Source organism: Trachypithecus francoisi, unplaced genomic scaffold (genome assembly GCF_009764315.1).
Source record: "Trachypithecus francoisi isolate TF-2019V2 unplaced genomic scaffold, Tfra_2.0 Lachesis_group10, whole genome shotgun sequence".
NCBI classification, from domain to species: domain Eukaryota; kingdom Metazoa; phylum Chordata; class Mammalia; order Primates; family Cercopithecidae; genus Trachypithecus; species Trachypithecus francoisi.
Genome location: NW_022681455.1, coordinates 94,220,335 through 94,234,909, shown reverse-complemented (window position 1 = coordinate 94,234,909; position 14,575 = coordinate 94,220,335). Strand labels below are relative to the sequence as shown.

The window sequence follows — 14,575 nt, the reverse complement described above, 5'->3', positions numbered from 1 at the left end:
AAAATTCTAGAAGAAAACTCTTCTAGACATTGTACTAGGCAAGAATTTATGAATAGGACCCCAAAAGCAAATGCAACAAAAAAAAAATAAATGGGACCTAATTAAACTAAAAAGCTTCTGCACAACAAAATAAATAATTATCAGAGTAAACAGACAATCTACAGAATGGGAGAAAATATTTGCAAGCTATGCATCTGACAAAGAACCTATAAGGAATCCAAACAAATCAGCAAGAAGAAAAAAAAAAAAAAACAAATAGTTCCATTAAAAAGTAGGCAAATGACATGAATAGATATTTCTCAAAAGAAAATATACAAATGGCCAACAAACATACCAAAAAAATGCTCAATATCACAGATCATCAAAGAAATGCAAATTAAAACCATAATGAGATACCACCTTATCCTAGCCAGAATGGCCATTATTAAAAAGTCAAAAAATAACAGATGTTGCTAGAAAGGTAGTGAAAAGGGAGTGCTTATACACTGGGGGTGGAAATGTAAATTACTACAACCTCCATGGAAAACACTACAGAGATTTCTCAAAGAACTAAAAGTAACTCTACCATTTGACCCAACAATCCACTGCTGGGTATCTACCTGGAAAAGAAGTCATTATATCAAAAAGACATCTGCACACATATGTTTATTGGAGCACATTTCACAATAGCGAAGATACGGAATCAATCAAAGTGCCCAACAACCGGTGAGTAGATAAAGAAAATGTGATGTGTATACATACCATGAAATACTACTCAGTCATTAAAAAAAAAAAAAAATGAAATCATGTGTTTTGCAGCAACATGGATGAAACTGAAGGCTATTATTCTAAGTGAAGTAACTGGACAAACAAATATTACATGTTCTCACTTATAAGTGGGCACTAAGCTATGGGCACATGAAGGTGTAGAGAGTGGTACAATGCACATTAGAGATTCAGAAGAAAGCAGAAGAAAGGAGGGTGGGAGGGGGGTGATGGATTACAAAAAAAAAAAAAAAAAAAAAACACTTATCAGATGTATACTACTCAGGTGTCAGGTACGTTAAAATACCAGACTTCAACACTATACAAATCATCCATGGAACCAAAAACTGCTTATATCCCTAAAGCTACTGAAATTTTTTTAAAAATGTTTTTTTTCTTGAGACAGTCCTGCTCTGTCACCCAGGCTAGAGTGCAATGGTATGATCTTGGCTCACTGAAACCACCGCCTGACAGGTTCAAGTGACTGTCCTGCCTCAGCCTCCTGAGTAACTAAAACAGGCACTAGGACTACAGGTGCCTGCCACCATGCCCAGCTAATTTTTGTATTTTTAGTAGAAACGGGGTTTCCCATGTTGGCCAGGCTGGTCTCAAACTCCCGACCTCAGGTGATCCACCTGCCTCAGCCTCCCAAAGTGTTGGGATTACAGGTGTGAGCCACCACACCTGGCCTAAAATGATGTTTTAATGGAATTTGCAAAGGTGTTCAATGAGAAGAAATCCCAGTATGATAACTGTGGTAGGTGGGGTCTGAAGAAGCCAGTATTTATCAAACATTGAACAAGTCACATGACGAAACATCTAGTGACATTGAGCAATCATTATAGCATGCTGCTTCTATCAGTAAGAGTAAAAAAAGACAATTATAAATTCCAAGGGGAGAGGGAAATTACACAATAAAGTTATGATTCAAATACAAAGCAAGCTAAAATGTAGTGTGATTTTGAGCTTTTGATGAAGTATAAAATCTTGACCTGACATGTGCAGTACTCCTCATTCACTGGCACTGGTTGGATGGTTATAGTAGATTACATTTTCTACCTATTAATTCCATCACTCTTATCTGGTTTTGCAATAAACAACACTTACATCAACATCATTATGTACCGGCTTTCTAATTTCAGATCAACTTATAAGCATGCTTGTCTTATCAAAATTACAGATCTGTATGTAAAATTGTAAACCTCAATCATGTCAAAGTAATGATATGGCTGAAAGAGAACTTTAATTCCCCATACTACACACTAAAATTCAAGAGAATGTATCTATCAACTGGTCCTAAAGGAAAGTAATTAAGGAAATAAACCCCTAAAGGTAAAGGTTAACTAGCCAAATTTCGCAAGAGTGAGAGGTAGTATCAGAACACTAATTCCATAACTCTTTTTTTTTTTTTTTGGAGACAGGGTCTTGCTCTGTCACTCAGGCTGGAGTGCAGTGGTGTGATCACAGTTCCCTTCAGTTTCAACCTCCCGAGCTCAGGTGATCCTCCCACCTCAACCTCCCAAGTAGTTGCAACTATGGGCGGCTGCCACCATACCTGGCTTACCTGGCTTTTTTTTTTTTTTTTTTTTTTGCATTTTTTGTAGAGACAGAGTTTGCCATGTTGCCCAGGCTGGTCTCAAACTCCTGGGCTCCAGCAATCTGCCTGCTTCCGTCATTCTTACTGGATCAACAAACAAGAGTGCTTTAAGTTATTAGATAAAGAAATAAAAGTAGAAGTATATATATGTTTAAGGGTTAGGGAGGTAATCAAAGAATAAAATGCAAATACAGTAAAAAACAGTTACCTCTAAGGAATGGAACTTGGGGATAGGTGGAGTTTTTCACTTTCCATTTTAGATCTTCCTCAACTTTCCATTTTAAATCTTTCAATTTTCATTTCCTCATGCATGTAGTATTTTTATAATAAGAATAATATGAATGACATACTACCATAAAAAAATTTCCAGCACATACTAAGTACAAAAAACAAACACTAGAGTAATATTTATAATAAAGTATCATTTATGTTTTTTAAAAATACAGCAGCAGCAACATATATTTTAAATATGCCAACATAACTACATTTATGTTAAGGCTTACAAAGGACCAGATAGGAAAGCAAGGTGAAAGAGAATGTCTACATTTTATTTCATATAGTTCCACAAAGTTAGAATGAGAATACATGTGTGTTCACGTATTAGTCGTTTAATTATTTTTTTCCTTTTTTGGGGGGGAGGGAGACGGAGTCTCACTGTCACCCAGGCCGGAATGCAGTGGCGCAATCTTGACTCCCTGCAACCTCTGCCTCCCAGATTCAAGCGATTATCATGCCTCAGCCTCCTGAGTAGCTGGGATTACAGGTGCATGCCACCACACCTGGCTAATTTTTTCTTTTTTTTTTTTTTTTTTTAAGTAGAGACTGGGTATCACCATGTTGGCCAGGCTGGTCTCAAATGCCTGACCTCAAGTGATCCATCCACCTCAGCCTCCCAAAGTGCTGGGATTACAGGCATGAGCCACCGCACCCAGCCATTTTTTCCTACATTTTTAAAGAAAAAGGATACCGTAACTATAAAATTAGCAGAGATAGCACGGGTCAGTAGAAGAAAGAATAGCTTTGGTCTCAGAAAAATTTGGACAAAAGCTTCACAACAGGTAGTGTCACCTTGAACAAGACATTATACTTCTCTAAGCTTTAGTTTCTTTTTTTTAGAGTTTTATTGAGATCTAATTCATATACCATACAATTCACTCATTTTAAATATCAAATTCTCCTTTGAGCAAGAGCTGCAAAAAGAAAAGAAAGAAAAAAGAAAGTATATAATTCAATGCATTTTAGTACGTTCAGAGTTGTGCAATCATAACCACAAACTAATTTTAGAGCATTTTCATAGCCTTAAAAGCAGCTCTGTACCCATTAGCAATCAATCTCCATTAATTTTTTTTTCTGGAAAAAAAAAAGTGAGTGTCAGAATGAGAGTCTACTATTTAATAGTCCTGTAATAAGGAATAAATAAAAATACATCAAATCTGCCAGCACAATGCCTGGACCTTAGTAGGCACTCAAGACATGCATTTCAGGTAAAGTTCAAGACACCAAATGATAGAGAAATGAGCAAAAACCTGGATGTGACAAAAAAGTATAAGAGGTAGATAAAGCCTTTCAAGTACTCAGGAGCCTGCTCAGATCCCTATCCTTCCAGTAAATTTCACAAGTCATGACCTTCTCCCTATTAAATACAAAAAAAAAAATCAGGTATCAAGTAAAAAAGCACAAGTTTGAAAATGTCAGTATTTGGGGGCATATTTTAGAGTGAAAGTTTCAGAAGGAGAGATACATCCTCACCCCTGGAAAAAAAAATGAACACAAGAAGCAAACAGTGCAATTCCTGAGAAGATAACAAGAATGCCAGAAGTTCATATTGGACAAGCAGTGGAAACTATACTGTCATGTTTCTACTTTTCAAAGTGAAAATAAACATGACAGGTGCTCATTTGGCTGTTCGAGCACTTTCCACTTAAATAGCAGTTCCTCAAGCTTACCAACTGCAGCCTGAAGTTATAATTTATTACTGGTTTCTGTATTATTCCCTTGCCTCGGCAGAAAGCAGAACATAGCACCTACATTTCAAGACCCATGAGAGGTAATAAAGTATAATTATTTTAAATTTATGATTAAGCCATAAATTATATGTACCTTTTACTTTAGTTGGTCATTCAGAGGTTGGGGAGGAAGGGAAGGGGGTCAGAGAAAGAAATAACAAAAGCTTTTTCCTTTGAATAAAATGTCTAAATCAGGGCAAAACTGAGGGACACCTGGAGGATTTACAAAGATACCACAGTTTCCATGCTCAGTCCCAAGGGAGCTCCCGCTTACGAGTCTAAACTCCTGGAGGCCTCTGTTCTTCCTGCTCACAGGGCTAGACACTCCAATGAGAGTGGCCATGTTGAGTCAAAAAATAGAAGCATGGCAATTTACAGCTTAGACCACATCAAATATTTCTGTGCTCTGGTTCTTGCTGCCTCTAAGCCATAGGTATTTCAAGGAAGGTGAACTTAATCTGTAAAAAACTACTGGCCAGGCTCTAAAAGTAAAGCTGGCCTCAACCGAAGTAAGACTGATTACTAGAGGGCTCCGATAACCAACAGACGAGATGTTAACTCTTCCCACCCTTGAGAATCCATTGGTAAAACTTCCCTTTCTTGTAGTTCCTGTATGTGGCAAATACACATATGGAATGGTATTTTGCGAATGTGACAAAACTCTGGGCGTGAAGCAGGATAAGAAAACAGCATTCAGCATTCTTCTATCACCCAGTCGTCTCATTGGTTCTCCAATATGCCATGGTCCAGTTCCCACTCTTCATAAGTCTGCACTTTCAAATTATAGCTTGCAAAGCCTATTACCATATATTTTCTCATTTGTACTCCCAAAAACTCCGAGAAGGAAGACTCATTAAGCTCCCATTTTACAGTGAAGGCAGAGACTCAGAGAGGCACTAGCAATACACAGGCAACTGACAATGTAGTGAGTCTGGGACCCAGTTACCTGATAGAAATAATATGGTCCTTTCATTACTCTACCCTAAACTGTTGACAAGGTAAAGAAAAACCGAAAAAGAAGGGCTATGCATTTACATTTCTATTGCAGTTTTCTTTTTTCGCAGTGGAACTTTTACCTGGCAACTTAAGTTTTGAAACTGTTGATTGTTATAGTAACAACAAATACTTGAAAGTGAGATTTAGTTGGGCTTAAGAAACAAAAGTAAATAGAGCAGAGAGAATAGAGTCATCAATGGTGACATGTAAAGAATAATAATAATAAATTAAGGGGGGAAAAGAGGGCTTTTGCCCCAAATGTTTACCTAGCACTCACCTTTGTCCTGAAACATCCCACCTCCACACCCAGCTCCTGGTTAATAAACATAATTTTGTTGATGTCCCTTGAACTGTATAATCTGTTCCACAAAAAACAAACCCACGGTTTGTCTCCAAGCCACTTTTAAGTCCCTAACTCCCTGGTTACATTCAGTCTATGGAAAACATCTGTGGCAAAGTAAATCATCCTACTCTGAGAAAGACCAGAGTGTTTTTTTTTTTTTTCTCTGAGTGTGTTTTGAAGTCCTGGTTGGAAAATTAGTGAAAATTGTAAATCTGTTTGCAAATCTGGTCATGTCTAACTCTGAGATTAGGGCAAAGATTCCAATTTAAAAGTAAAACCGTGACAACCCCAGTTAAGCATGTCCTCAGGCACTGCCAACAAGGACTTCACTCACTTCCATGGGCAGTGGATTTATTACAGGCACCCGACACGTTCCCCATCAGACACCCCTGGAGTATTTACTTGAGACAGCAGGGTTCAGCCTGCACTTCCTCTGCAGACCAATATATTATTATAAATTGAGCTAAACTGTTTCCTTTTCATAAGTGCTATGAAGTTCAGATTTCAGATATCAGCACGAGGCCGGAGTTTCTCCCCCATGGGGCTCCTTGTGCTATTTGGACTTAAAAGTAAACAGAAAAGGCAGCATTAGACCATGGTTGCCTTTACTTTTGAATTTTTAAAAAAGAATCTTCCTTTAGGAAGATTCATTTCAGAAATCAAATATGACATCCTAATAAAAATATATATTCTAAGTGCAGACTTTGGGATATATTGTGCTGTGTTTGGCACAGTTCAGTAGGATACCAACTATTATCACCTACATCTAAAAATAAGACATGAGAAATCAAGAGTGGATTTTATATTATGTCTTGGATATCAGCTCCTATAAAATAACACTAACTTCTTCTGTTTATCATGCACAATAGCTCAAGGGACCCAATGTATATTTTACAGTGTATACTCATTATAACACAAAAATCCAATGAATAATGTCATTATTTAAAATTTTCATTAAAATCCAGTTCTTTTTTTTTTTTTTTTTTTTGAGACGGAGTTTCCCTCTTATTGCCCAGACTGGAGTGCAATGGCATGATCTTGGCTCACTGCAACCTCTGCCTCCCGGGTTCAAGCAATTCTTCTGCCTCAGCTTCCCAAGTAGCTGGGATTACAGGCATCCACCACCACACCCGGCTAAATTTTGTATTTTTAGTAGTGACAGGGTTTCATCATGTTGGCCAGGCTGGTCTCAAACTCTTGACCTCAGGTGATCCACCCACCTCAGCCTCCCAAAGTGCGGGGATTACAGGTGTGAGCCACTGCGCCCGGCCTATAATCCAGTTCTTAAATCCCAAGAAACCCATAACCTTAAGAAGAATAGAAAACAAACAAACAGAATATCATTAACTTCTTTTCTTCCCTTCCTGAACAATTTAGTCTGAAAGCCATTAGGTGAGACAGAGGCATCATGCCCAAGTGGGAAGAAGGCACAGGAACCCTGAGCAGGGTTCAGTGGGGAGTAGGTGAGGAGGGCATCCCTAAGGGAGAAGGAGGGGTGGCCTGACATGGGATGTCAGACTCCAAGTGGGATAAGATGACAAGATACAATCCATGCTTCTTACTAGCTGTGCAGTCACGGTTAAGTAACTACATAAATTTAACCTCAATTTATTCTTTTGCAGTATAGCTAATATTTGCTTCTCAGGATTGCTGAGAAGATTAAAAGAATGTTTGTCATTAATTCCCAGTAAATCTGGTTTTTATTCATATTACTACTATAATTCCAGACATATATGTACAGAAAAAGACTGAAAAGAAATATATTAAATCAGGCCTTAACATGATTTTTATATTCTTTCTTCATTTCAGACTCTCTTTTTTTTTTTTCTAGAGGTTTTCTCTCAAATAAGCACATATTGCTTTTTTAATCAGAAAAGAACACATAAGATGTTATTAAATATACAGAATACAGCTGAATTTTTAGAGTACTTATATACTTTTTTTTTTTGGAGACCGAGTCTTGCTCTGTCGCTCAAGCCGGAGTGCAGTGGTGCAATCTCGGCTCCCTGCAACCTCCACCTCCTGGGTTCAAGCAATTCTCATGCCTCAGCCTCCCAAGTAGCTGGGATTACAGGCATGCACCACTACACCCAGCTAATTTTTGTATTTTCAGCGGAGACAGGGGGTTTCATCAAGTTGGCCAGGCTGGTCTCGAACTCCTGACCTCAGGTGATCCACCTGCCTCAGCCTCCCAAAGTGCTGGGATTATAGGTGTGAGCCACAGCACCCAGCCACTTCTATCTTTTAAAAAATTTAAAAGCTATTTTAAAAGATAACATTCTGGCTCTTATTTCTTTGAAAGATATACATTGCTAATAGAAACTTCTGAACAAAGTATCCAAAGGAAAGTGATTTATTGGCTGATACTAATATCTATTAAGACTCACGCCGAATATCTGTATTTGGGTGGTACAAAAAAAAAAAAAAAACAACGAAATAATGTTTACCTACAAATGAAACTCAATGATGGGGTAGGGACTTTAAAAAATAAACTTACTTCCTGAGATCAGGCAGGAGAGACAGTGAGGAAGAGAGAACCTTAACACTAAAACCATTCCCACATAGAGATTTCAGTGTATTGGGACCAGGTTGAAATAGCCCCATTTAGAGTAGGAAAACCCTGCATAAGATGCCTGCCACCCATTCTGGTCCCTGTTCTATCTCATAACTGAGTGACTTTAGGAAGATCACTTAAAAAAAGAACAATCTCTGTCATCTCCCTCACAAAGCTGACAGGAGATTGGGGCTGCCTGTGTGAAACTGATGTGTAAACTGCAAAGCAATGTTCACATGGAAGGCAAGAGATGAAGGGCATACTTAGATCAGTGTTCAAGAAATGAAGGAATCTCCTCATGAGAAGTATTTAAGAGGTAAAGGGACATTGCCTTAAGTGCCATTAAATCACACTACTTGAAAGAGTCCCTACACAATGATCCCCCAATCCTCCTGCAGACGTTAAGGAGAAAGTCTCAGACTGGTACCACTATACAGTTAACACCTCTCTGTTACTAATCTCCTCTCTTAAGAAACACAGAATAGGACTCAGACTCAGGATCTCCAGCACACAAAAGTAGCAGGCCCTTAGTACTGTTTTGGTTTCTCTACATTTATATTTCTAAAGCCCTTCTAATTATTCCTAGTGATACTGGATTTCCATTTAAGATAGTGATGTAAAATCTCCTTTTAAAATAAATTCAATTCAGTGAAAGATTAAAAGTTACTTTATTTAGGCAGAAGTACACCAATGTGACCAAAACCTTGAAGCTGATACGCAATGAGCTAAAATTTGGAAAACGCTTAGCGGCAGAATGGCCTAAAGAGCTATTCCGTACTCCGAATTCCCAAAAGGCAAGAACCAAGATTCATCCACCTCCAATATCTCCCCTGGAACTTTACACAGTACCTGGAATATAGTGGACTCTAAAATACCCAATCAACTGGGAATCAACTCTTATCATAAATACTGGGCTTCAGCCCTGGTTCTTCCTGGCTCCAAAAGTAACATATGAGTAGATTTCTCCAGGTAGACAGGAATGAGATAAACCCCAAATAATCAGGAACTAGAGCCAAGTAGAGAATAAACTCCGAGAAGCTTTGTGAGTAAAAAAGGATACTGTTTACATATCGTGCATTGGAAAACAAGTAGAAAGTCCAAAAACAAAATTAAAAACTTACAGCAAAGAAGAAAAAAACAAAGCCTCACAAACTCCACACCTTCAGCTGGCCTAACCACAGCTGAGATATCGCTTCCCAAAGAACTAAATGACAAGTTGAGAGAAAGGCCTCATTGTCAGGTCAGCTGTTCCTGAGAAGAAACAACATTCAAAACTAGGAAAAAAAAAAGAAAAAAGAAAAAAAAAAACTCTACTAAAAACTAATACAGACAGGAAAGTATTTTTTAAAGTTATAATTTGACTTGGATAATTCAATACCTTTGATAAAAAATCCAGAAAATTGTTTAGCATATTTGAGGAACTCTGCATCTACATAGAATAAAAAGAAAAACAACTTTTAAAAATTTAGGGCCGGGCATGGTGACTCACGCCTGTAATCCCAGCACTTTTGGAGACCAAGGCGGGTGGATCACCTGAGGTCAGGAGTTCGAGACCAGGTTGGCCAATGTGGTGAAACCTCGTCTTTACTAAAAATACAAAAATTAACTGGGTGTGGTGGTGTGTGCCTGTAGTCCCAGCTACTTGGGAGGCTGAGGAAGGAGAATCGCTTGAACCCGGGAGGTGGAAATGGCAATGAGCAGAGATTGCACCACTGCACTCCAGCCTGGGCAACAAGAGTGAAGTTCCATCTCAAAAAAAAAAAAAAAAATTTTAGCAATATCTCAAAAAAGAAAAACCTAGTTACATGTTCTTATAAAGAAGGTTCACTATTAATATAAAATACTCCAAAAGTTTATTTCATAAGACATATTCAAAATAGATATCCAATAATCTAAATTTAGACACTAGAGTCTCAATATAATTTTGATTTTCCAAAGATTACCAAGCATGAAATAGCAGTCTCCTTGGTGAAGGGGTATCGCCAAACCAGGTGTCTCTATGTCCCATGAGATCTTAAAACCAACATGCCAAATATCAGGATCTCTGCCTTCGAAATGAGAGTCATCCTCACTTTCCTCTTCAGGGCCTGCCAAAAGAGAACGATCAGAAAGGAAATGTTTAATCTAGGCTTCTGAATTTTATAACTGTTATTTTAGAAAGAATTGACATTTTAATAAAATACGAATATTAAATGAAATATATCTTCCCTTTATGTCATATTTTTAAAAAGATATTCTAGCTTATTTTTAACATGTCATTAATTTTTTCATCAAGAAACCTTAAATAGGCCAGGTGTGGAGGCTCACGCCTATAATCCCAGCACTTTGGGAGACCAAGGGGGTAGGATCGCTTAAAGTCGGGCATTCAAGACCAGCCTGGGCAACAAATCAAAACCCCCATCTCTATTTTTAAAAAATTTTGTTTTACTTTTTGAAAATAAAAAACAGATGTAAAGAGAAATTATGCTCTTAGGAAGTAAGACTGAACATCACAGAAATGTCAGTACTTTCTAAATTCATCTAGAAATTTGACATAATATACATAAAAAGACCAAAGGGATCGTTTTTTAGATGAGTGGGGTTAGTAACTAGAAAAGCTGTTTCTATAACATACATGGAAATATAAACAAGCAAGAATAGCCAAGGAATGTTTTTCTAAATATATAAAGAGCAACAACACATCAATAAGACAAAGGCCAATAGACAAATTAAAAACTGAGCATGTTATAAAGACACAGTACATAAAAGGAAATAAAACTAGCTCATAAACATATACAAATATGTTCCAATTTATTCACATAGAAGATATGCATGTTAAAGCCAAAAAGAGGTGAACTTTCACCTATCAAATCAGAAAACATCAGTTTTAAAACAATACAGTGTTAGTAAGAGTACAGTAAAATGGCACACTCACACTCTCTGTAGAGGACAATTTGGCAATACTATCAAAATTACAAATGCATAAGGTCTTTGACTCTTATAGAAATTGCACTTTTAGGAATGTATACGAAAAGTCCTACTTTCAGGGGTTAAAAATGACTGTTGAGCAAGTATATTTATTGTAGTATTGCTTGTAAGAGCAAAAGATCAGAAATTACTCAAATGTTCATCAGTAGGTTTCTGGTTAAATAAATTATGATCTCTCCAGACAATAAAATTCTACGTAGTCACCAAAAATAATATGACTATATACAGATATGGAACTATCTAATATATTTTCAGAGAAAAAAATAAATAGGCTATACTCATATTGAAAACAAAGTACAGGCTGGGTGCAGTGGCTCACACCTGTAATCCCAGAACTTTGGGAGGCCAAGGCAGGAGGATTGCTTAAGCTCAGAAGTTCAAGGCCACCCTAGACAACATGGTGAAACCCTATCTCTACAAAAAGTAAAAAAAAATTAGTGGGCCATGGTGGCAACCGCCTGTGGCTCCAGCTACTCAGGAGGTTGAGGCGGGAGGATTGCTGGAGCCTGGGAGGTCGAGGCTGCAGTGAGTTGTGATTGCACAACTGCACTCAATTCTGGGCAACAGAGTGAGGCTCTGTCTCAAAATAAATATAAGTAAATAAATAAATAAATATCAAGCACATATAATATTTCTAGAAGGATACTCAAGACTGATTTTTCTGGAAGGATAATAATATAATATTCATAATACTTCTGGAAGGATACACAAGATTGGAATACAACACTTCTGAAAGGATACTCAAGACTGATTTTTCTGGGGTGCAAGAGTGGGAGACATACTAAAAAAAGTAGAAGGTGTACACACTATGATTTGCCTACAATCACAGCCCTGCAGGAATAACCCTACATGAAAACTTTTAAAAGCTAATTTAATAATTATTTATTGAGCACTTACTATTTACTGGGCACTGTGCCAGGCATGTGGGATATGTCAGTGACTGAAACAGAGCTATGCTCCACTGGAGCTTTTCCTTTTAGTGGAGCTGTAAATGTGCATCACTGATTACCATGAAGGGGACATTTTAAATTGAAATTCCATCAGACTTTACACTGCTGTACTAGACTCTGATCTTCCAGGGCAGAGTCTGTTTTTCTGTTTCATCCACAATTATAGCCCTAGTGATTGGCACAGAGAAGGCATTCAATGAACACCATGGCTTGCTTAAACAAAATGTTCTTTTAGATCACACCATTCACAGTCCTTGTGCTAGATGGCAGGGAAAGAAAATGTTAATTTGGAAGAAAAAAACAAAAATGCCTCAAATTTAAAACCAAAGGACATAAGAAAGCATGGCATTGCTGCTAAACTAGTACAGTCCTCAGTACTAAAGAAGTTTAGAGAAGACAGAGGTTCAACGACAGAATTAGAGCAGAACTCTTAGAGAAGGTCAAACCTGAAAGACAACAGTGTTTAGACTGGCAGAGGGTAGAATAAGAAGTAATGCAGGAAGACAAAAAGATGCAAAGCTTTCAAAATGGACAATAAAGCATGCTTTCCTTGGCTGTATCGTGTACATATCACATAAACAATTTAAAAAATACGTGCATCCCAGATGGCACCTAAATTCTGAATGTCGTACTCTACCACCAACTGTGCAGAAGGGTCAAAGGCAGTGAAAGGAAGGAAAAAAAGAAACTCCCCTTTATAACTATCCATTTGCATTAATTTGCACTAGGCATGCTGAAAATGAACAAATCAGAAAGCCAAGCTCATGGTCTCTGTAAGGAAGGAATGCTGCTAAGTGACTTTTAAGGATACATTTTACTTTGGATACTCTTTAGTCCCCTTAGTTTGATCTAAAATCTAACACTGCCATATTAACAGAATCTTACCTTTTTTCATACCTGCCATTCTAATACATGTTTTCTCAAGTACTTTTTAATTAAGAGCATCTTTTAACTGGGTTTTTCTTTTTTAAAGAATAACAATAAAAGTCCAAAGTCATTTCCTAGGTTAATTAAAAAAACATTTTTTTAGAAACCTCTAGAATGGGAATGATGAATACCTTTATATCAGGGGACATGACTGATTGGCTGGTTGCAGCTTTTTAGAGCCCTAGTGAAGAAATCTGAAACTTGCTCTTAGCTCAGCAGGAAAGAGTGTTATGATCAATTACTGATGTTTGTCATGGGCACTACAAGGGTTAGTGAGTGGCAGCACCAGTGCTAGACATTTGCTATCCATGTCTGATGACATTCTACAGGCACTTCTTATTGACACATAATACACTGTTATACTTGAAAATACCAGAATTTGCTAACTAGAGCTCATGGACCAGAAAAGAACTCACAAAGGTGTGTAGCTTGACCTGAACCATATTTCCTTAACAAATCTAAATGAGTTGCCAACTGATAAAAGGACTTTGCCTAAAAATCCAAATTCCCAGCTACCCTTGAATTACAAGATTTGGTATCACTGAGCCAGTCACAAGTGGCTACAGGGAAGAAGTAGCTGCCCATTTTAGACAAGAATGTGACATTTGCTAGTCACAGTCCCCACAGCCACTTCACTTTACTCATTTGAGGTACCTGCCTAACAACAGCAAAGTCTGTGTGTGACCCTTGCTCAAGAGCTGGGTTGCAGAGATCACAGGCAAATCAGTCCCATGACCTGCTTTTGTAAAATAAAGTTTAACCACAACACAGTCATGCCCATTCATTTACATAAATGGCTGCTTTCACACAGACAGCAAGGTTGCATAGATAAGACACAGACTGTAAGACCCACAAAGCCAAAACTACTTATTTCTGGCCTTTTACAAAAAAAATTTGCCCACCCCTGTTCAAAAGTCTTGATATTTGTGATTTGATGTCTACTGCACATTTTAGTAAAGAAGTTGAAGCTGCATAAAATAGTTCTGATGTAATGTGACTAATACCTAATAATGTAACATGACTAATGACAGCATACAACACAATAAGTAATGCTAAATTAATTGATATCCAGATCATTTTAGCAAAAGAAAATGATATAAAAATTATCTTTATATTTGTGGTAACCCAAGACTTGGCTACTTCGTTCTAGGGGGGCCCTAATGATGACAGATATAGCAAACGGCACAAGAAAATAAAAAGGAAATATTTTAGGAAGGTTTTGCACATGTCCTTTTCTGGTCAAATCAACTATAACTTCTACCATTGAAGTCCACACAAAATTAAAAAGAAATAAAAAAGGCCGCATGGTGGCTCACACCTGTAATCCCAGGACTTTGGGAGGCCAAGGCGGGCGGATCACGAGATTAGGAGATTGAGACCATCCTGGCCAACATGGTGAAACCCCATCTCTACTAAAAATACAAAAATTAGCTGGGTGTGGTGGCACGTGCCTATAATCCCAGCTACTTAGGAGGCTGAGGCAAGAGAATC

General features: G+C 37.7%; 1 protein-coding gene across 5 annotated transcripts in view; it reads right to left on the bottom strand.

The window, feature by feature from the left end:
- FTO (FTO alpha-ketoglutarate dependent dioxygenase) overlaps positions 1-14,575 on the bottom strand; it is a 414,073-nt gene that overhangs the window by 266,860 nt on the left and 132,638 nt on the right. For all 5 annotated transcript variants that reach the window (XM_033218421.1, XM_033218422.1, XM_033218423.1 and 2 more), the window contains one exon: positions 10,184-10,327. In XM_033218421.1, coding sequence (XP_033074312.1) covers positions 10,184-10,327 — 144 coding nt within the window. The remainder of the gene's footprint in view (positions 1-10,183; positions 10,328-14,575) is intronic.